General features: G+C 41.0%; 2 protein-coding genes across 2 annotated transcripts; both read right to left on the reverse strand.

The window, feature by feature from the left end:
* Window positions 1-10158: 10158 nt before the first annotated feature.
* Window positions 10159-17608, reverse strand: hoxd3a (homeobox D3a). Its single transcript, XM_026377345.1, has 4 exons — window positions 17362-17608; window positions 13438-13497; window positions 11159-11705; window positions 10159-11008 (listed from the first exon to the last, which is right to left on the reverse strand). The coding sequence occupies exons 3-4, from the start codon at window positions 11601-11603 to the stop codon at window positions 10257-10259; spliced, it is 1197 nt and encodes a 398-aa protein (XP_026233130.1). The 5' UTR covers window positions 11604-11705; window positions 13438-13497; window positions 17362-17608; the 3' UTR covers window positions 10159-10256.
* A 1532-nt stretch (window positions 17609-19140) lies between these two features.
* On the reverse strand, window positions 19141-22901 carry hoxd4a (homeobox D4a). Its single transcript, XM_026377346.1, has 2 exons — window positions 21501-22901; window positions 19141-21078 (listed from the first exon to the last, which is right to left on the reverse strand). The coding sequence occupies exons 1-2, from the start codon at window positions 21967-21969 to the stop codon at window positions 20780-20782; spliced, it is 768 nt and encodes a 255-aa protein (XP_026233131.1). The 5' UTR covers window positions 21970-22901; the 3' UTR covers window positions 19141-20779.
* Between the last annotated feature and the right edge of the window lie 1147 nt (window positions 22902-24048).

Here is a 24048-nt window from a genome sequence, read left to right on the forward strand (position 1 = left end):
TTTTATCCATGAGCACAACTTTGACTAAGTGTTTCTCACTGTAACCACGATGAAGAAAATACTTTTTTTTTTAAAACCAAAACCATGATCTAAGCATAATCAAGTTGTTTTTGCATCTTGTGAGATGTCACATGGGTCATGTCAGTAGGTAGGGGCACTGTTTATTAGCACATCTAATGTAATCTGGATCTAGATAGCAAATTCGTTGCACATTTTTATGTTATTTATGGTCAATGACTGATGTACACTTGTATATGACTTATGGGAAAGATTACATTGTATTGTGAGGTTGTTGCTTAACATGATATGTCTGTTTACAGTGCAGCATAATAAACTGTGGTCCTGGATGATTCATTGTGTCATGTTTTTGTCAAAGTTAAAGAAGGCACAGGAAAATCTCGGACCCCAAAAATTATTAAGTCACTTCACATTGTAACTGAAACCACAGGCTACAATAGGCGTAAAACTGGTGCCACAATGGAAGGGAGACAGAAATGACTTGACTGTGTAGTATTGTTTGTCCACTGAGGTTACTGTTATTTGGAGGCTGTGGAGACTTCGGCATCTCTAACTTTCTATGATTTTTTTCCCCCTGTAAATAGTGAGTCTTGAGCGAGTCTTGGATTCTGACACCAAAGCCTGGTTTTAAAGGGATTCATTATATTCACAGCTGGCTTGCTGAATGTTAGATGACCAAGGCAGATATGAGTTTACCAATCACTCATATCTACAGTGTATATGGTAAAGAGCAGGTTAAAACCAGCAGGCTGCATAAAGCATAAAGACACCAGCCAGAAAGACAAACCACAGAGCAAACTTTTATTGAGGGATGTAAGCTTTAACATATTGTGCCATTAAACAGTTTTTAACTTGGGTTTTTGCTTCATTTAATATGCAGTGTGATCATGTGCAACAATAAATCTTCTAAAAAAGCAAAAACAAGACAACATTCACTTCTTCATCTTTCCTGGGAAGAAATGATTCAACAACTATTCCTTTTGTTTGACTATGTAAAGATTACAATTTATTTATAATTCCTGTAAAAAGTGCAGCTTCGGCTTTTAAATTTAAAATATATGCACGACCATGTTTACTATCTTCCCCACATCGCTGCAACCACTGTGTGCCTCTGTATTTATATTTTTTAAATGTAGCTGTACAGACTGTGAAGTGAATTCTTCATCCAACAAGACAAGATAGTCACAAAATTCACAGCTCACTCTTAGTCTCTACTCGATTGAATCTTGGGAGACAGATACAGTGCTCCAACGAATATCAGATTGACAGATTGATACATGAGGATGCTGGACGTGTTGATAGTAGCAATCTGTATGAAACACAGGCCAGAGCAGCAAAGAAAAATTACTTTTTTTTTTTTTTGATGCATGGATCCTGCTGCTGAGCCTAGTTCACGGAAAGTTCAGCTGAGCAGCAGGCTCTGTCATGGTCCTTTTGAACGGATTCACTCTCCACTATCTCTCTGGCAGGCTGAGGGTAATGGATGAGGTGCAAGGTTCCTACAAAAAGCACATCTGCATCCACACGATAAAGTGTTTCACAAAGGAGAGGCAGATTTCTTTGAACGACGACCCTCTTGGAGTTTCCCCACACATGTTCTTCATAAACAGTTCGAAACTAGACATAACCAAAATGTAACTCTTCTGAGGTACTCTGTTGAAATATAAACTCAATACAACCTTTGACCTTAGAAGGACATGACATGATGAGAATTTTTTGCCCATCACAATAATGTTGTGACCACTGATATTAACTATTCTAAGACGTGTTTCCTATTTGCCTTCGGTCCATTACTGGGCACATGTCATTGCTTAGGATAGACGGTATTGTGTAATTGACTGGCTGGCCCCAAGGCAACTGGAGATGTTCGGCATCTCTGTGGTCACACCTCAGTGCTCCACAGTTGGCAAGGCCGGGCTTGCAACTAATCACACTCCATTGACAGCCATGCTCGTCTTTCGCTGCTCCCATCCTGTGGAAGTGCAGCAACAGCAACAAAAGGGCTTGAAAGCCAAAGACAGCACATTTACATACTACTCAGCATTAAATATTTAGCCCAGCTCTATGTGCAAACAAGGACCAACTAGTTCCAGCCAGAGATCTGTGAGCACATGTTGGAGGCATTCACCCTGCCTGTAACCTTAGAAATGGCAGGGAAACCTCTGCACTAGCAAATGGGCAGGTCCTGGGGGGTGGGAATGTATTGTCTGGGCACTTCGGCGAGAGAACAGATGGGGACGTGCTAGTGTTGTTGGGCCAACAGGACACTTGAGCAAGCAGATTGCACATTTACATTTACGCCACGGTACTGGAGACATTATGAGCCAGCGCTTTCACACACAACACTGTACATCCAATATTTAGCTATATTCCAGTGCAGATGCTGCAGTTAGCCGTCAGTGCACAAATGAACAAGTTTACTAATTCATGACAAGCCGTAAACAACAAACGATGATCATTTTAATCGTTAGTTCTAAAGCCCACACTCAACATTACCTTCACAAAGTCAGTTGTTTCACACGGACTAGGCAAGATGGAGGGAAGACACAGGGATAACAATTGCCAGCGTCACTCCTGGGGACACAAATGTATTCAGATTATGCCTGGTGGTCAGAGTGCATCCCAAAATCCTCTAGTTTGATTTTATCCCATCTATCATTATTCTCTTTGGCAAACACAATGCCATTGGTTCCCAGAAGAATTATAGGGCAGCACTGCAGAAGACAAACAATTTACTGGCACTTTGCCTCAGTGAACAGCACAGTCAGCCTGCCAGGAACCATCCATTTTAAACAATACATGTTTTAGTCACCAAGCTGCACATTTCTTCAACATAATAACTCATGGTATCCATAAAACCATTTACGTTATGCCAGCTACTTAAGAAAATAGAAGCTATTCAAACACTATAAAAGGGTATTCTCATCACACAGATGCCTGGTTTCACTTAATGCTTAATACATGTAGGTAAACAATTACATACATAAATAAATACATAGATCCTGTGAGCAGACAGAATGTCCTGGAAAAATACAGTCACCTTCTATACATATGTTCACTACATGGAGCTCTACGTTATCCCACCTTTGAAAGGAGAGAGCAGATAAGATTCTTCTTGGCAGGCTTTTCTGCATTTACTCTCTCTCCTACTAGAGTGTAAATTAAGTGGGGAGCCAGTGCAGTGTGCCGAAGCAGGAATGTGGGCCCGAGGCAGAGCCGGGCAGAGCTGAGCCGAGCAGTGGGATGCTCCAGGGGAGCCGGAGGCCACATTATGCTGCAGCAGGGCCAGAGAGCTCAGAGTCTGACAGCCGCGCGCCCTCAGTGGACACACCAGGACCACTGCCACTGTATTCTCAGGGCATTTACATTATTCAAAGATAAATGCATTGTCAATTTTGTGTCTCCCAGCACTAGATATCTGTGTCGCTTCATTCCTCCTGCAGCCAAAGGTGGGCTCACCTCCACCCACTGCAAGACATGCTACAAATGAAATCAAATGTCTTTCTCACTGGTGCAGAATTACTTAACCCTGCACATTTCCACAGTGCTCTTGGATTGTGGATTGCACTGCAGAAGCCTGTAGGTAAAGAGAACAAAAGAGGTATGAAATTGTGCCTTTGCATTTAGGTACCTGAAGCTTGTTGAACTCAAATTCATGAATCCATAAACCTTCTGTGTGTGATATAGTCACTATGAGCTTAAGTGTTTAGTCTATAAGTTAACGGATGAGTCTAGTGATATCCTATACTTATTTTATTGTCCATAAAGAGCCATCAGTTGATAGTAAGCTCAACTGATGGCTCTTTATTCCCTCTCTTGCCCTGGGCTATATATTTTATTGCTCTGTACGACAGATTTTCACTGTATTAAAAACATTCAAATGAGCCACACCATTGTGTGGAGTGACATGCTGTTTCAACATGGCCAACATTGGCACCATACCTTATATTGAGTCAAAATAAAGAGTCAAAATTGTAAATACTTACTTTGACACCAAATGGGTGTTGATCCATGTATGATTCTCTATCTTTAATAAGATAATACTTCTGCTGACTGCAGTAAACGTTCCTGTGAAAAGCCTGTATGTCACACAGACAGCGACATATCATATCATTTACAGTGCAGCTCTTCACTCTAAAGGCAAAGTTATACAGGCTGTGAGGTACATGTAGAAACTTCCTTCATGGGTGAATTGTTAACTTTAATACTAAAACTTATGAATATAGTATAGTTTAACAATCCATCTCTCATATCTAAAAGTCACAGACTATTTTACTGAAATAATGTGTCTGGGATTACAAATGAAAACCACACAAGATCATTCTTTATCCAGCAGACAGATTAAATTCCAAACCCTGTTACTGTAATAGGCACACTTGTAGCTTGCCATGAATTAGAGCTCTAATTATATTAGGTACTATTTTAAACAAAATAACACATTTCTTATGATCCATAGGTGTAATTTATAGCAAAGCCAGGTTCATTTTCCAGGGCAATCAATTTCGTGGTGTAGCAGAAGACTAATATAATTATGTAAAGCGCTGAGAGCTGAGTATCGCAGTCAGCACAGAAGGGTTTTTCGAAGATAAATGAAGATGCAATTTATTCACTCATAATTTTTTACAGAAAATGCTGTGAAAAAATCCATATAAGCATCAGTAAAGAGTAGAGGCTCTAATACTTTTTGATACAGACTACCAGAGCATTGTAGTCAAGGCTTAGGTAATGTATGAATTACTTCATGTTTCCTCACATCACTGAGCTATCTTTCACATGAAGAAGGAGGAGAGGAGCCTTTTGGCCAAGCCCTCTAAATCATACCCAGAGGACTGAGTCATTTATTATAGTTACAATTATATCAATATCACTAACACATAAGAGCTGCGATAAATCCACGCACATCAGTTTCTGTGACAACATGAATGATCAACGTGGGGAGGATCCTCAGCTACTGTTATTCTCTGCAGTTTGGCTGCAGGTTTCACACTGTCAGTGTGTTTTATGAATCAGCAAGACACATGCTAAACACAGAAACTCTGTGGATAAAAGTAGAACAGCCAGATTTTCAGTCTCACGTCAACTCTTGTCATTATTAGCATGTTCTTATTGAAACTTCTAACCCATAAATCTGTTGCTATAGCGTACTGAGCATGCAAAACAAAAAGCTTTCAATTAGCACCTGCAGAAGAGTTGAAACTGACAGGGCAAAGAGCTCTGGTGCAGTCTGATTTTAGAGTCTCCTCTTTAATCATCTTTAAACGGGCCATTTTGTGATGATGATTTTGTCAGTGTGTGTGTGTATGTGTGTGTGTGTGTGTGTGTGTGGACACAGCTTTCCTATGCAATACTCCCTCCTTAATAATAGAAAAGGACAGATGTAGCAAACAATACAAATAATAAGGTATCACTGGATGTGATGTAAGCCTGCAGTGGTTGTGTAGTCTGTTTCCTTATAGAAGAAGAGGTACAGTGTAGACTTTATGAGCTGGCAAACAGTGCGTCCTCTGCTCATTCACCTACGCACTGTGCGGTGGATCCTTAATGACAGCAGATGCCAGAGAACAGGAAGGACTTATGACTACGGTGTTTTCTAACATCCTTCTGTCAGTGCTTACACAAGGTCGGGGGTGTAATAGGGATTGTGTTTCCTTCCTCCTTGTGTTTGACAGCATAGAATTACTCAACATCATCAAAATGAGGGTCTGTATGAAGAAATCCAAGAGACATAACAGAGGGCATCCTGCACCCACGTCAGTGAGACGACTCCTTTTATTTATCTAACTGTTCACCGGCAATGTGGGTCAAGCTGTAAATTAACAACAGGCACATCAAGTGGGCATCTGTATGAAGAAAGAGATGAAATCCAGTCTGTCAGTTGAGTAAGGTTTCACATCCATAAAGTGCGATTGATTTACACGGATGTTCAGCACTTTGTGTCCTGTATCTTCTGAGTAGCTCAGATGTGAAAAATAAAGGTGAGACAATAAACACAGAAGAAAAACACAAATTCAAAGAAATTCAGTGAAGTCTTTTATTTTGAAAAAATAAGTATTTGTTGAAAAGAAAATCAGTTTGGCATCAAGCAGGTATACATTAAACATTCATTCATTGCCATTCACCTTTGTGGCAACTTTTTCATCACTCATTAGCAGAGCTACAGTATCTTTTGTCATATAGGAAGTAAATACAACTAAACACATCAAGATTAAAATTGATTTTGTTAGATGTTGTTCAGAGTAAAAGAGACATAAGTAACAAACTGTTTCCACAATTTCATTTTAACTCGGATAACTTCCTAATCATCACACAAAGGTGGCACATTATTTCCCTGTATCCAACTTTTGTGTACTTACGTCACAAGTCAACAACCACAACAAATCACGCGCTTCGCAGGAGGCTTCCTGTAACCAGCCTTCATCAAAATGATCAACGCAGACCTTCGTGGCGTTTTACTTCACGTCTTCCGCCCCATGCCACCTTTCAGATCTGAAACCGGTTCACACCACAGACCTGTCCCTCCAGTCTGAGCCAGGTTGGGAGAATTCAGCCTTGATCCAGATGATAATCCACAATAACTTCGTTCGCAGGGCGCAACGTGGTGACTCGTGTAAGAAGAAAATGAACGAAGCATAGTCTACTGATCATAATTTCTTCTGCAACGATTTCACAGCTGCTGCTCCCTCTTGTCTCTGGTCGGAGCCCTCTTGGGATGGAGATGAACGCTGCTGACTTGCGCTCCGGAATCCTCGCGATACGTTGCGCCCAATCCGACGTGCGGAGACTTTGAACGAGAGCCGCTTCAAGCTTGGTGATCTGTTGGTGCAGTGGGGGCTGATGTGTCCTAGAAAGAAATACAAGAGGCACTTCTTTAATTCTGCACTTCGAAACAAAGGCTGGTCCTCTCCGGTGGTCCAACACACACACACACACACACACACACACACACACACACACACACTCCTACAAGCGCCCCGTCCATCATCTTATACATGACGACACACATGAATTAAAAAACACAACAGCTCAAAATGTCACATTGGCTCCAGTTGGGATCTCCTGGGTAGAAAGTGGTTTAATGGCTGTTAGCCTACAGTAGGACTACTTCCCCTAAGTAAATATTACACCACGGAGCAGGCGGGGTCTCCTCTGCTTTTATCCAATCAGGGGTACAAAGTGAGCTCCCAGCTGCTCTGCCTGCTCCAACAAAGCTTCTCTTGATTGATTTGTATGAGTTACCTGACATTCAAGCTGTAATTTAATTACTTTTAATCCATTTTAATAGACAGGTGTAATCTAAACCACATCTGTGTGTGTATAGTACAGTCCAAAAGAAACATTTATTTTCTATCTGACGTTCAAGCGTCATGAGTTTGTAAAGTGGCATCTCTTCATAACCAGACTTCCAGAAACCTATAAGTTCATAGACTTTTTAAAGTGCAATTAGTTTTTTTTTTTTTTTGCAGAGCAGCTGCAAACTAAGGAGCTGTGCTGCTGCTACTTCCAATTGGGGTGACACTTTCTTTTCTCCATGCTAGATTGAATGGTCAATTTGGTGAATTTGATCCCAGTCACGCCCATGTCCAATTGCAGAGTCAAAGGCATGAAGGGAAGGATAAAATCTAATACTTCATTTGCTCCATTTGATGCCTCGTGAATGAGATTTGGACTTTGATTTTCTAGTGTCGTGGTGCAGTTGTGCAAGGTGTTTGGTCATCACGTCTCAGTGTTGATTCTTGACAAAATGCCAGGAGTATATTAATTTATTTCCTTTGATTTGCAGCATTTGAAGCGTTGTCCTAAACATGAGATTAAATAATTGAACTTGTTTCCAATTCCAAGCCTCGCAACATGACAGAAAATAATTTTTGATTACAAAGAACTATTCAATTGCTTTTTTGATTTTTTTTTTTTTTTTTTTTTTGGTGAGGACGAGTTTTTCGTTCAAATCTAAAACATATATATTTTGTAAGCGCAATTTTAAGGCTCAATAAGTGACTTGCAGGGTGCAGGATGCAGCAGTGGGGGAGATGAAGAAAGAGCTCACCCAGGGTTAAAATGGCCGCCATCCACTGAACACTGAGATGATTTGTGGCCTAATGCAGCAGCTCATAGCCAACACCACGATGGATTTTTATTGTAAATACCAATAAATAAAATGAAAAGGCTGTTTTTAAAGGAACCGTGATACCACCTGCACACCGAGTCACGTTCAGTTCACTGGCTTAAACTTAGTGGGACCACTGTGACTGTGGGACCTCCGCGGATTTAAAGCTTGTGATTATCATTTGGTTTGATGCGCTCCTAAATCTGAGGATATATCATTTCAGAAAATGTGAACACAGTAGTTTCTCTCTCTCTGTCTCTCTCTCTCTCTCTCTCTCTCTCTCTCCCACCATTAAAGATCGGGGTGCTCTGTTTGAAATGTGTTACTTGGATTTGGTATGCAAATGCTTTGTTCATGAGGAGGAGGGATCAGCGAGGAGTCTGAAAGCGACGAGTTTTTGATTAATGAGCTTTGAAATGGCTCTCCAGGAGCAATAAAGGATGAACTGCGCGCTCTCTCTCTTTCACACACACACACACACACACAGACACACACACACACATGCGCGGACACAGGGGCATCTATCGTTGCATCATTTCCAATGTCAAAGAAACACCATGTTTTCGTTTTACTTCTTTTTGGTTTTATTGTCTCTCATCCACTCTGCCATACTCATCAATGACTAGACGCATTGTTTATACATCCACTGCTCCGATTTATGTGAAATTATTTTTGAAAACCTGTCTCGTTGTATACAATTAGACAGCCAGTGATTGGGGTTTGGTCTATAGGAAGATGGAGCGTATTCTTTTGTCCCAGCAGATAGGAAGGTAATCATGTGGCCAAGTCTGGAAAAATGATATGACATGTGGAAGATGCAATAAGCCCATACACTCACTTCCCTCATATCAATAAACCATCAATAATCTCCAGAGTCGAAATGCACTTTGCATTGGAAGCATAGAGCCGTCTGACGAGCTTTAGATATCCTGGTGTCTAATTATTGATTTGCTCTCTCTGTTTGGACTGTACAGTAGAGCTGGGAGTCAATAGGCGTCCTCTGTAATGCTACTTGACATGTTTCATGGGAGCAGCAATTACAGGAAAAAATAAAAAATAATCAGAGAAGCGGAGATCCTGCTGTGGGGCTGTTACAAAATCTACAAAATGTAATAAAATAAGACAAGTTTGAGCACTTTATTTACAAAATGTTAAACACAATAAAATATAACATTTCAATATCATCAGGGTTTCATAAATTTATGGATATCCAACTGAACGAAATAACAATGGAAGAAAAATAAGAAATAGCAATGGACTACACAAAATGACATGCTGGTGTGTATAATATTTGATATTTCGATAGTCTACGTTTGCTTAAGTTTTGACACAAGATTAACCATGGACATGTAGTGGTGTTTATACACTACAAAACGTCCCATTTATCCCAGATTTACAAATAGAAATACTCCTTTTCAACATTACACTGCGAGTCATAGCATTTTCCAAACCCTGTTTTGCCAACACTTACAAGTGCACTGATCTGTCCAATCTTACAAAAAAAAAAAACAAAAAAAAAAACACACTTCCACACTAAATACTCGCATAGAAACGATAAATAAGAACGATAAATAATGTGCAATACAAAAGTAATTAAATAATAAATAGGCTAAATGCTAGTACAAAAGATTATGCAACATAGTAAAAAATAAATAAATAGGATGCCCATGAGGAAAATGAGATTCTGACGAACAGACGAATAATTCCCTAAAAGTCCTTCTCTCTAAAAATGAGCTTCTACTTTCGTGATCTACAAGACTTACCTTCAAGTAACGGCGTGAAATATTCAGTCAACAATTGCGCATTGCACTTGAGAAAAACAAAAAAAAAAAAAAAAAAAAGAAGAAGAAGAAGGAACAACTTACAACCGGGCTAGTCTGCCTCTGCGCATCCTCAAATATTCAAGAGAAATGGACAAAGCTGTATCATTTAGAAAATAATTACACAATAGCATTAATAGTAATATCAATAATACTGTAATAATACACACGACTCGCTTGGAGTGTAGTTATTAGACTAGTGAGGTAATAAAAAGAGCGCAACGTAATTTGGGCACGCATACATACATACAGACAGACATACATACGTACGTACATACGCACGCGCACGCGCACACGCACGGAAAAACCACATATTACAAATGTGTGAGTTTAGGCGCTTCCTGAATCCTTCCCTGAGACGCTTGATGAGAAGTGAGGTCTGTGTATGTGGGATGGGGATCACAGGGTCCATGGTGGTGGTTTCCTGGGATCTGAGCGGCACAGCTGTAGTCCACACTGGTGGATGAAGGGTGGGGAAGATGGCCGAGGTTGAACATTGGGCCCGCGGCTGGCATGGAATCAACAAAATTCCCCCCCACATAAACGGGGCTGCCTTGCAAATTGGCGTTGGCAAAGCTGCCGTTGTTCTGCATGCCGTGGTGTTCGTACTCGGAGCCCGGGTACCTCTTCTGTTGTGGGATGCAGCCACCCAATGGCGCCGTGTACGCGGCCAAGCCGTACATGTTTTGCTGGGGTTTGGCGAACGACGGGGGCGAGGGCGCGTCATAACTGAGGCTGTTCACGTTTTGGAGCTGGCCAGAGTATCCAATGTGATTTGGGCCACTCAGCGGCGGGCTTCTATCTGGGGAGTGTCCCAAGGGAGAGTGAGCGAGCCCTTTCGACTTCTGGTCCTTTTTGTATTTCATCCTCCTGTTTTGAAACCAGATCTTGATTTGGCGCTCGGTCAGATTCAACAGATTGGCCATTTCCACTCTCCGAGGGCGACAAAGATAGCGATTAAAGTGAAACTCCTTCTCCAGCTCCACAAGTTGCGCGCTGGTGTAAGCGGTTCTGACCCGTTTGGAGGCTGGTCCTGGTGGGCTCTTCTCATCACTCACCTCACCACCTGTAAATGAACAAATGTGAATCTTATTGCGCGTCTTATTGAGCCACATTAATACCAATTCACAAACTGTAAGCACAACAAGGCCCATTTTTCACCCCTCACTGTTTCCCTCCCCTCATACATTCACACATTTTCCATCATGATCTCTACCTGCAGCGGGGCAGTTGTTGCTCTTCTGCTTTGAGTTCTGTCGGGTCTCCTTCATCCACGGGAATATCTGCTTCGTTAGGGCTGGTGTGGCAGTACTGGAAGCGCTACTGGACGGTGGTTTCTTCTTTTGGGACGAAGAGCTGTTGGAGGTGGGAGAGGATGCGGACAGTGGAGGTGCCTGCTGCTCCCCAATACTCGTGGCTTGACTACTGCCATTGCTTTGACTGCTGCTTTGGCGCATGCACTCTCCGTTCAAATCACTGTCTTTGAGGTTTGGTGGCCTTACACCAGAGGTCTGGATTGGACACACTGAGCCCTGGTAGTCATTCTCAATGTTAGAAGCGGGGTAGGACTGATGTGCGGGGCCATAGTTATAAGAGTCAGGTTTGGGATAAGTGTAGCCTCCAAAAAGTCCAGAGTTATCGTAGTATGTTGCTTTCTGCATTTTGTGGGTTCAAAGCCAATAAGCCAGTGAAACTCTATCCAATGGCATGGGTGTTGTTTGTTCACGTGATTGGTGTTTCCCACCGTTGCTCCAGTCTGTGACCTATAAAGAGAAAATATATCAGACTCATCTAAACACACATGATTAAGGCCTTTGCGCAGTGTAGCCACATCTTTTTTAGCATCACTCCAACCGGGCTTAAGTTAACCATTTCATCCTGCTCGGCCCAGCCTCGGGTTGCTATAGGCTACAACAGATATTAAATCAGACATGACCAACTGTCTCTACATTGTCTGCAGCAGGGACACATCTTCCATGCAGCTCCAGATACAAACCCTCCGTTCGACTGGCACAAAACAGTTAAAGTTTAACTTGAGCTAAAAGGACCCTCTGGGAGGCTTTGGGAGTCCCTCAGAAATCAGTTGAATCAGCATTTGACACACATACACACAATACCCTTTTCACTAATCACAAGGCCTGACAAAGCCCGTCATGCATTGTTCCCTGCAGCAGAAATATAGCCCACCAGGTCCGCGCACATGCAGTTTGAACACATGTTTACGCGCACAAGATGCTCAACGCTCCAGTCCTCCACTGTTTGTTGGTGTTAATGTAAAATATGGTGGATGATGGCTGTGTTTTTTTTTTTTGTGTGTGTGTGTGTGTATATATATATATATATATATATATATATATATATATATATATATATATATATATATATATATATATATATATATATATATATATATGAGATATTGAGATATACTGAGAGAGAGAGAGAGCCTAAGAGTGGGTGGGGGTGGGGGTTATATATGATATTTCATTAGACTTTACACTCGCCTCTGTCTCTTACTACATTCTGGCAGGATGCTCGGTTTTCTTTTTCTCTCTCATTTATTCAGAACTTACCTTTAATTGTTTCCAAAAGTGTTTCAGAGAATAAAATGTCAAATATCTTGGAAGGTGTTTGTGATACTTTTTAGTTTTTCACCAAGCCCAGAGAAAAGAATGGCTGCATTTTAACTAAGCCTAAACACAAATATCAAAGGCCCTGTACTGTATGTTGGTGGCTTGAGGAGGTGCAGTCTGCGCCGTGCATAACAATTGCACCTGTCAGTGTGGACCGCGGCAAAATTTATGACCGCAAATGTTATGGTTGTAAACGGCCTCAGAGAGGAATGAAAAGCAAAACACTCCTCAAGACTCGCAGCCCTCAGAAGTGTAAAACTAAGCGTAGGAGGAAGGCAAGGGAAAGAATTTCATACTCGGCGACTTCTGCCATATAGAGGCTCGGTTTATAAATGATGCCTCCATTCATTCAGCGCCAGTCTGCAGCCAAACATCGAGGTGAAAGACTGGAGCTGTTTAACCGGTTAAAAAGAACCAGGGAATATTGGCTAAGGCGCGCCTGATAACCTGGGTAAAATATGGAAATCGAGGGATGGAGTGGTGAAATTCTTCCTGATTTTACGTTTTATATTTTGCATGTTTATCTTTAAGTAGAAGGTGTAAATAATGCCAACGTGCATTTTGTATTTTTCCTATTTTCATTCATTGCAAAAAAAAGAAAAAGAAAAAGAAAAAGCAGTGTTTAGCCCATTAGGTTCTGCGCAGGCGGCACGAAGAAAATAACTTATTGAAATGGGACTCTGCCCTAAGTAATTACACGTACAGGCTCAGTTAAAGTCATTCCTCATGTCTGTTTCCGTGATTTAAGCCTCCTGTGAAACACTGAGCGCGTTAATGTACGGCCTAATAACAAATCATCCTTTCACCTGGTTAGCAGGCGGCTGTGTTGTCCAGTCTCTTCATTCATGGAAATGTTACTCACCGAAATCTGCGCGGATGTGTTTTATATTCCTCACGCATTCATCTCTGCTCTCACCTCGACCTGGAAGAGAAATAAAATGACATTTCAAAATGTCTCCTTACTGTAGATGTTTGATTTTTTTTTTTTTTAAATCGCAGGAACGTGTGGCCCTTAAATTGGGTTCATAAAAAAATAAAGATTAACACAAGGCCCAATTATTTTCACACCTTTTTGGAAAAATAAGCAAAAAAATGTATTAGAAGGCCAAATTTAAATATAAAAACTCAAGTAAAAAACAACAGATATTGAAACGATTTTCTTCTAATTGTTAATTTTGGTCACTTGCATATCAACATACTGAGAATGGTCACTACAATTATCACATGATTTTTTTTTTTTTTTTAGTTTCTTCCTTCAGTGTCTTCAGAGTGAAAAGTCCTACATGTGCACTTTTTAACAAAGCCAGGCCAAATATTTAGCAGTCATAAGCTTTTTTTGGTGACCTTTGGGTCGCCCAGCATTAAGTCAAAGTTTAATGAACAACGAGCACTTTGGCTTCAAGTAGACACAAGTCTCAACTAAATTCAAAGCAGCTTTTCGGCGGTGACCGAAACAGATGAGAAGATGCTCGAACCGACCACGAGAAAGTAGAATTTCAACCTGAGACATTTTCAGTGAATCGTTTTTATTCCCGTGCGTGTTGAAGCATCTCCCCCAAATCTTCTGCAGCGCGTTATCTGGATAATAACTTTAAAATGGGATGGATATTTCAGATTCCTTGGATGCGGAATATTTGGTAAAACTGGTCGATAATCTGTGCCTCAAGTGCTTTTGAACACACTGGGCTACTAGTAGCAGACATGCTCCTCTTTTCAGACAACAGTGTTTTTCGCCTACGCGTTGTTACGGTAAGTTTGGTTCACACAATAGGTCCGAGTCACTGTGGAGTGTTATTATCTCCCTTAGTCGTTTGTCCTGCTTATCACTTGAGATTTTACTAATACTTTAAGTTAAACAGCTCGGAGAGGGAGTGATGGTATCGTTGGAAAATGTTTGTTACATCTAAGACACACTAACAGCTAATAATAGTCCCTAAACAAACAAAATGCTGCTGCTGTTGTGGTAAAACGCACGATCTGGTTGTTCAAACCTACGCGTTTGCAGCAAAATCAAACATTTCTTTCTGCACCAAAATGGTTTCATCCATAATGCGGATTGAGCCGATTTCAGTAGAAATCCAGCAGCCAAATTGTAAAATGTGCACATTTAATGTGTGCGTTTGGAAAGATTGAAGTCCAGATGAATAAAGGCTGAACTCATTGGAAACCAATTGCCAAGCTGTTGACAACAAAATAAAAATATAAAATAATTCACATGAGCCACAATTGAGCAAATACAAGTTGACCAGAGAAGCATCCAAACAGTAACAAAACACAGGTATTTGCCTTTGTCCTTGTTGAATATCCAGTCCGTTAATCCTTGAAAACATCCAATATGAATTAATGTATAATATGACGTTACAGGTTAACAAAGCCATATAGCTGAAACCACATAAATCACGGAAAACGCCACAGTGACGATAAGACAACAAATTAATGTGATTTACGATCCAAGAGTCAAAAAGAAAAGTTACTCTCCTACTTCTTCTTCTTCTTCTTCTTCTTCTTCTTCCTCCTCTGAACCGCTTTTCATCGAAACGTGAAATCAACTGAAATGCGCAGAGCAGCTCTGACTCAATCTGTCGATAATATTTGAACGCGAAAAAAGAAAAGGAGGAAAAAAAAAAAAATTATGAATCTGCAATTAAATAGGGAGCTGTGGGCTCCAGTGCCCGCGCTGTCGCCAGCGAGGGCGACATTAACAAGCATCACCTCCTTGAATGGAATAAATCATACATATTTCTTGCATTATATTAACCCGTGGTTAAAGGTTGCTTTCTGCCTCGCAGTTGCTTACCTGTGAATCAATTCATCATAAACCAGCTCCCCTCTCAGTCTCAGTTCCCTTCCACACAGTCACTAGAATAAATCCTTCACCTTTAGTCTGTAGACAATGCTGTCCTAAACCTGATCTTGCTGTTTTTCAGACATTTCCATATACCAATGGAGACAGTATTCCCGAAAGAATGGAAGGACTCGCATTCAACTACCAATAAAAAGCGAACAAGGTATCCTTATTCCAGAAAAAAAAAAATCCCTGGTAATCAATCACCATTGAAATATACAGCAATTCAGAAACGGATAGGCCTGTGCAGATTTGGAGCTAACATTAGGATTTTTTTTTTGGGGTGTTTCGGAAGCTTTATGGTGACAAATAAAGGCGCTGCCTTAAGATACAAGCATATTTGTTCACGTGATTGTTCTCTTCTTCAACCAAGCCTTACCTCACCAATCCATTTTGATAAAGGGTGGCGTTTATTTCCTCATCTGAACTGTGTGAAAATGTTCCACTGCCTATTTCTCCTCATATCCCACTGAAATGCGAGCGTTACATCTCCTGTGTTTAAACAATGGGGCTGATATGGTATAGTTTGAGGTATTAATAATGCACCTTTGCACGGTCTCCTGCTCTATTCCTGCATTATAGCTACAGAATGTAGTTTAGTGGATGTTTGCGTAAAATGATCTGTGCATTTTTATGTCCCAGCAGCTTTTTCTGGTAAGATATTTGGAAATATGTTTTCCCACAATTAGAAACCAAAAGGAATTTCCACAATACAATCTATAAAGTGGACCCATAACGCGCTGCATACAAGCATTTTGTATAATATTGCAGGCCAATAAAATAATACCATCTGTCGATGTTCTGTCGCCCAATAACTGCAATGGTGTGGGATGTGCATTTTAAAAAATGATTTATGAAATAAATGACATGTGGGCTTTTTCCTCCAACTGGGGCTGGATTGTATTCAAATAAACCACATTACCATCTTTTGTTTGTGGTGTCTGTCTTCACACACTGCTGGAAAACAAAGCGTGAGAGCCCTGTCTTCTCCTGCATTATTTTCACTATCTATCACAGAGGAAAATATAAATCAAAACGCAGCTGAGCGGCTTCACGAGCAGCAAAATAGCCCAAAGATGGTAGAAAAGGGACAGAACGGACTGGAAGAGGAAGATTTGGAGCCGCAGACACCGTCGGCTGGTTCAGCGGTGGGTTACCTTTGCTGAGAAGAAGAATAAGAAGAAGGAGAAGAAGAAGGGGCTGCAGGACTGGTAGCGTCGCAGCATATGTTCAGAGGGTAATAAAAGTGAAAGATTTACAGTTTTCGCCCGGCCCCCAGCAGCCTCGCACCCTTTCAGGAATTACTGAGAATGATTTACAAGGAGGCAGAACTGTCAGCCTGCCCAAACTTCCACGACTTCTAAGAAATCAAAACGAGATGATCCCCCCCCCCCCGCTAAAAATAAAAACAGTAGCAATAGATTGTCCTACAAAGCAGAGAGGAAAGAGAATAATCTGTCATTTATCTTATGTTATTTATCTTATGGGAAACCTCCAAACAAGACACAATCACTTTCAATTCAAGTGTTCAGTCTTTACTAAATAATTGTTTTTTGTTGTTGTTATTGTTGTTTTTTTCTTTTGGTCTAAAAATCTGAAATAGACTGAATAAAGAATCGCTGCGTCCTGTGGAGGGGCCACGTTGAGCTATGTGTCCGAAAGAGCATTTATTCAGAGCGAGCATCCATAAATACATGTCAGTGCTCCTTAGTTTTTACGATTTATCCCATCAATTCCTCTCAAGATACACGCACAAACAGCTAACTCCCCAATTCTACCATCACTTCTAAATAAAAGACATGCACACAGCGCCCAGCCACAGCCTGTACAAATCAGCTCCGAGCGCACACATCAAAGGGAGCAATTTATCAAATATCCCGACATTTGATCTCGTCATTTACCAGCTCGGGCAACATGAAAAATGCTGAAATATTTACCTACCCAAGCATCCATCGGTTCGGATGTGTTGCTAAAGTGCGGGGCTACGGTTGCGCCGGGTATCGGATATTATTTTCTTGGGGGATCTCTTCAGTTTTCAAGTCTGATAGAGTCCTTGCGATTAATGACGACGCCGTGTTTCTAGGGGGACGTGCTGCATTAATTATTTAGACAATCACGTGGTCGAGAATAGAGAGCGGAGTGGTATAGTCTCTGGATTATATCTCTGAATGCAGACAGCGCACTTTAATATATCTTAGGGGGGTTGTCTGGCTCGGAGAGGCTTCTGCGAAAACAGCTGGAAATCAAATATGGCCGGATGGAGAGCAACGACGTTGTATTCCTGCACTGGGTGCAGTGTCATTGAAAATGGCACTGCCTTTGGCTCCCATTTATTGCTGTTCAGACATGTAGGTCAGTGTGGCTCCACGCTGCACGTTGTAGTAGGCTGTTCTGACCTGATAATTGCTGGGGAAACTGTATTATGATTTGTTTTCGTGCTTTTTAGGCCAGGAGTCCACAACACGTAGGTTTTATATTGAATTACTCTTAAATAACTAATAGAGGAGAGCACCTATACTACCCTAAAAAGACTTGTAATGTATATCAGATATAATCCACCCACCCCCCCCCCCCCCACCCCCAACACACACACCACCACCACCAACTCTCCCCCCCCCACCCCCCCTCCCTTTCTCATCCTGTCTTCAGCATCTATGTGCAGATCATTCATGGCAGGATGCTGGATTGGTAGCATCACTTAGTCTCAGCGTCTCTCTGAATCCATATGACAGCCACTCTTATGTTTTACACACACACACACACACACACACACACACATAAACATGTAAGCGACTGTGCAGCCTGCAGGCCGGCATGTGGTCAGTGGTCACTGGGGATCAGACAGTGGTCACTGGGGCTGGGAACACTGCTGCAGATTGTCTGGCCACATGTCCGTTTAAGGCTTCTTTACTTTGGATCAGAACTGACTCTGTACTGCGGAGGGTCGGAGGTCACTGTTGCAGTGGGTTATCACCAGTAGAGTCATAACTCTGGTTTTGGACCAGCACCATCGCCTCTGAGGAAAGTTTTTGTCAGCTTGCGTCTTACGAAGCCAAGAAACTTAGTTTGAGCTTCTGTTTTACAATAAAGAGCATTTTTTTATCTTTGCAAATTTTAGTAAAAAGTTAAGGAAACGTTTCGTAGAAATCAAAATGGAGTTTTTATTGAAGAAAGTGACATTGAAAATATTTTTTTGTCTACAAGGATGCTTGTGCGCAAAGCGTGCGCTCCTTTGGACAAAAGGTAGCGAGTGAAAATGAAGATACAGCAGAGAAAGAAGTCCCCCTTTATCGTTTTAAAGGTTGGCTAGATTGATTGGGAACTAATGAAAAAAACAGACTTTTACATTTCGGATAGGAGAAGAGGCTCAGTTTGCCCATGCAGTGCACATTTGGAGCATTTGTGTATGTTTAGTAAACGGGGGCAGGGGGGTCCATATGGCTCCACATGCTTGTTACCATGAGAAAAGACTGATTCCACTAAAAATGACCAGTCTGCAAATGGCGTGAATGAGTAACAGATTTTTAAACGTAATAAAATAAAATCCAGTTTTTAGCAGTCATGAAAATTCTGTAAATCTCAGTGGATCCGGGAAAACTAATTTCCTCTAAGTCCAAATATTTTCCGAGTAGAGAAAATAAAAATCTCCGCACAACTGATCGTTTTCATTTAAATGCATAATCAGTAGAAATCTTTATTTTTCCAATATACTTCTCACATCTCAATGAACAATACATGGTAGAAATCATGTACAAAAATAAAAAGCAAAGAGATTGCATATTGGCATGAGACAAATGCACAACTCAGAACCTTTTGGGGGCTGCGTCTGATCTGATATAAATATTGTTAGGACGTGTAGAAGTATGGCATTCAAGCACTGACTCTTACTTTGGACGCTTTGTGTGAAGAAACAACTCAACAAAACTAAAGCGAAGAGCGCCTGGGAGAGAAAATGCTGCTTGTCCGGCGGGTCAGGGGTGTTGGGGTCAGTCCTTGCGGCTGAAATGTGTCCCCTGGATGAACCTGCCACTGCTGCTTTGTCGACCTTCGGCTGAAAATACCTTTTCAACTCTCTCATCGCGAAAGACTTCAGAGAGAAGAGCTCCTCGTACTGGGAGAGCTCCTGGCCTTTTTTGTCTGAAGACAATGACGGTATAAAACAAGAAATATCTGTCTTGAAACGTGACGTGAAAGCCCCCCTCGGTTTAGGTTGGGTGGAAATAGAAAAACTCTTTAGATTCCCACATTAACTAAGACTAAAACTTTGCGTAAAGCCATGCGAATGATGCACAATCGTTCCAACATATTTTAGATTAATAAAAAAGTGTAACGAATAATTAAAATACGTGTGCTATACGTAAAATTTACACGTTTTTAAGCAAATAAATAATGACGTGAAAATAATTACAGAGAAAAATAAACAACTATACTCCTTAATATTCAGGATTTGATTGTTTCCGATGAGAAACATCCAATATCAATTTGATGCCATGCAGGAACAAATGATCTTTCATATACGAGTTTCAAATGGCATGGGAGAGCCTCTGAAAATGTACACTGTTTACAAAGACGTCAGGAGAGATTTATAAGGGCACTCAGAGTAGTGTGCACACAGGAATGTCTTGCTTTTGGGAACAATATTTAGTCTAAGAAGATTTCAAAGCTTTATTGTACAAAATAAGTTAAAAAACATACAAGTCACAAAGAAACGTGGAACTGAAACAGTCAGCGGGATTTTACAAATTACAAATTACCAAAGTAGGTTGTTTTTTTTTTTGTTTTTGCTTTTTTTTGGCGTGCTCTGTACAAATTATCTGCTTCAAGTATATAATAGTTATATATTTTGTGCGTTTAATAGGAAGTTTCAATAGGCGAAAGGCTGGAATCATCTTTGTCTGTGCGTAATTTGAACGGGGGGCTTCTCAGTTCGGAATAAAGAGATTTAAATCATTAAACCAGCGTGAATCCACGTGAGAAGAGCAGGGACACTTTGTTTAAATCCATGAATGTAGCCGAGGTTGCTCATTAAATGTCCTCAGGGGTGAAAAAAAGGGGGCTCAGAAAAAAAAAACAAAAAACAAAAAAACACAGAGAGAGAGAGATGGGAAGATTTTTTTTTGTTGTTGTTGTTGCTGCGTTGTTTTTGTGTCTTTGAGCAAATGAAAGAACGAAAAGGTTCAACTTTCTACACCCTCTCAGTTCAAACGACTCACTGTTGAGTCAACACTGCTGGGGTCATTTTAGTTAAATAATAATAAAAAATAATAATAATCTAAAAAACGACATGAGTCCATGCAACAGTCAGATACAACCTCTGTGTATGTACAGTTAATGTCTGAGGCTATGACACAATCCTGCTTTATAATGCTGTGATATCAGTCTGGTTATCCTTCTGAATGCTCTGCAGATTGCTGGAGGCTGGTGCAGATCTGCCCTTGGTGTTGGGCAGTTTGTGATCTTTCTTCCATTTCATCCGTCTATTCTGAAACCAGATTTTGATCTGCCTTTCGGACAGACAAAGAGTGTGTGCAATCTCAATCCGCCGCCGCCTGGTCAGGTACCTGTTAAAATGAAACTCCTTTTCAAGTTCCAAAACCTGCTGCCGGGTGTAAGCTGTTCTGGACCGTTTGGGCTCCGATCCTGTGTAATCGGGGTTCACTGTTGAGAAAGAAAACAGCAAAAGAAAAAAAAAAAAAAAGAAGAAGAAAGTCACCAAATGTGACTAATGCAGCATGCAGGCAAAACAATACAACAACAGTAGTCTCTCTCTTCCCGAGGCGCTCAAACTTTCAAGAAAAGAGAAATCACATGGAAGCGAGAGCAGGAAATAATGGATGATTTTAACTGAATTTGAGCAGATTTGCTGCAGATTTAAGCACCATTACAACCGGTCAATATGTGATTTCAGGAGCTTACAGGCGCTCACCTAGCGGCCTATTTCCTGAGCTATAAAAATTTATGACTTGTGTAATTGGCGAGGCCTTTCAAAGAGTGCCATAAATATTACACTGAACGGTTTGGAAACTACAGGTCTGCGCTGGTCTGTAGCAGAAGAAGAGAAACAATGGGGGAAATCTTACCTGTAGTTACATGGACTTTCTTCATCCAGGGGTAAACTACTGCAGGCTGCTTGGCTTGTATCCCATTTTGGCTCTTTGTGTTTTGCTGCTGCCCACAAGTCCGGGGTCCGGCCACTTGGACCGGGGGCCCCTGCTCAGTCAGTGCGCTAAAAGGGCTCGGGTGGCTGGATCTCTCGTGCACATGACCCCGTGGCTGCACTGTGGAGTCCTGCACAGTGTTGCAGCTGAAGGGCTCCTCCGTGTAGTTGGACCGTGGGTAGATCCCTGGATGCTGAAAGTCTGTGTCCTGCGATGGACTGTAGTAGTCCGAGCTCTGCTCAGGTATATAGTTATTTTGTGAATATTCCTCGCATGGAGGAAATTTGGGATCCACATACTTAGAGTTCACCATATACGAACTCATGGCCATTAATTTCTGAAGGTAGAAAATACTAATTTTTCTCGAGTTGTCTTTTTTTCCTCCCTCCATAAAGCCCTCCTACTTTGTGTCAACTGAATAAAGTTAGCGAACCATGTGACCAGATCGGCCAATAGAGGTGATGCTGGTCCAAAAACGGGTAAACATACAACTAAAAGCAATTTTATCAAAGTTAAGACATATCAAAAAGAGCACCTGGTGGAAAAAAAACAAAATATTGAGCTGAAACATCTGCGTGTGCATTTGGAAAGCTGAGAAATAATAATAATAAAAAAAAAACATGTGCACACTTATAAAGCCTTACTCCAATATTTAACTTTTAAAGTATGAAGCAAAATCCAAATCAAAACTATATGGTTGACTAGAGTATTTTTTATCTATTTAAATATAAAATGCACCAGTTTCTAAAGTCTAACTTGAAGGCACGGTGTTCAACAGAGAAACCAACAAAAGATACAAAAAGCCCCTTGGCATAAAAGCAGCGAATAATGACTGAGGACAATTGATGGACACTGTCTTTGTCAAGCAGGGGTCATCCAAAAGTTACACGAATCTCATCACTTCATCTGCTCCCATCAGTTTAGAAAAAAAAAAAAAAAAAAACTGTCTCAGGAGCCTATTGGTGAACAGCAGCAGTAGCAGCAGCAGCAGACGCCTCTGGGAATCAATAATGTAGAGACACAGGAGGAAAAAGCTGCAGCTGGAGTGTTGTGGGTTAGTTTTATTTTAGTAAATCCACTTCATTCCAATATACTGAGCCGCAGAGAAATACAACCTCCTTCCTAATTATGTTTATTTTCATGTGAAACATTGTGCATAAGATTTCCTTGAAGCCTGTGGAGTTTCAGCTTCAGCCCTTCAAAGTCCTTCCCCTGAAATATGTGCTGCTGTCAGGTTCACTCTCATTCATAAAACCAACACTGTCTCTGCTGCATCTGACCACACATCCAACACTCAGAGGCTTGATGAAGTCAATAAATCGAAGTTTGTTCATCGACCATATACTCCCCTAGAATCGAATCTGTGACTGTGGTTTGCTCACACAAATTCGGTTCTACAGGGTATATATAGACGACGGGAGGACACAGCACCCCACAACCACACAGCAGGCTGCTTGTAGAGCAGCCAAACACAATTTACACAGTTCCCTTACAGTCAAGATTAAAGAAAAAGCAGCAGCACCACAGAAATAATGAGATGTGGCCAAACACACACTGAAATATAGGATATTATGTTTTCATAGGGATGTTTTATTATATTCAGTTTCAACTGTTTTCTGTCAGTGAGGGAGTTTTACTCTGATTAATTCCTTCAGGTTGTTTTTCTATGATCATGGTTTAGTAGAAAAACTGGTCACACAACAGTTTCAAAATCCATGTCAGCTGCAGCCCCCCCACCACCACCCTAAAAAACTGTAAGTCTACAGGCTCCATCTGCCCAGAGCAATCCTGACAATCAGAGCTGTGCATGACAAGCAAAAGACAGCAAACGCAAACATCAGCCATGAGCCAGGTCTAAGCAAGTTTTCAAGATTCAAAAAGTGCAGTCTGTCCTCTTACCTCCATCACAGTCCAAGTTCACAGCAAGAAAAAACAAAACACACACACACACACACACACACACACGTCTTCTTAAACCAGTATAAGTCAGTATCAGCTCAAAATCAAAGATAACTTTGTCACAAATAAGGACTCAACGCTGTGAACAGCTGTAAGCAGCTTCAAATAAAAAACAACTGGTCAATAGATGAGACTACAGAGGCCACCGAGGTCAAACAAAATCATTTACAAACTTATCAAAAACTTCAATTATTTCTGCTGCTGCTGACAGCTCAAAGGGTGCAAGAGTTTACCAAATCCTTGTCAGCCATTAACTAAACCGCCATGGCGGCCACTGCAAAACCTCCTGAAGCATCCCTTTGGAAATGAATTGAAGTTTTTTTAAAGAATGGACTGAACCTGAGTTGTTTCACTCCAAAGAAACCAAAACCAGCTAAATGTGACCAGTGTATGTGGAGCAAAACTACCGTTTAAAAGCTGGATGTTAAAAGAGCATCAGTTCTTAATCCATGGAGGATCTGTCACTTTGATTCAGTGTATTTTAAATTAAAAAGATAAAATGATAAAGTCC

The sequence above is a fragment of the Anabas testudineus genome, chromosome 21 (assembly GCF_900324465.2).
Source record: "Anabas testudineus chromosome 21, fAnaTes1.2, whole genome shotgun sequence".
In the NCBI taxonomy this organism is placed as follows: domain Eukaryota; kingdom Metazoa; phylum Chordata; class Actinopteri; order Anabantiformes; family Anabantidae; genus Anabas; species Anabas testudineus.

Coding starts and splice junctions, on each gene's coding strand:
- hoxd4a (XM_026377346.1), bottom strand. CDS start 21,969: ATGGAGGGAGGAAAAAAAGACAACTCGAGAAAAATTAGTATTTTCTAC. Junction 21,079..21,500: donor GAAAGTCCATGTAACTACAG/GTAAGATTTCCC, acceptor CTTTCTCAACAG/TGAACCCCGATTACACAGGA.
- hoxd3a (XM_026377345.1), bottom strand. CDS start 11,603: ATGCAGAAAGCAACATACTACGATAACTCTGGACTTTTTGGAGGCTAC. Junction 11,009..11,158: donor CAACAACTGCCCCGCTGCAG/GTAGAGATCATG, acceptor GTTCATTTACAG/GTGGTGAGGTGAGTGATGAG.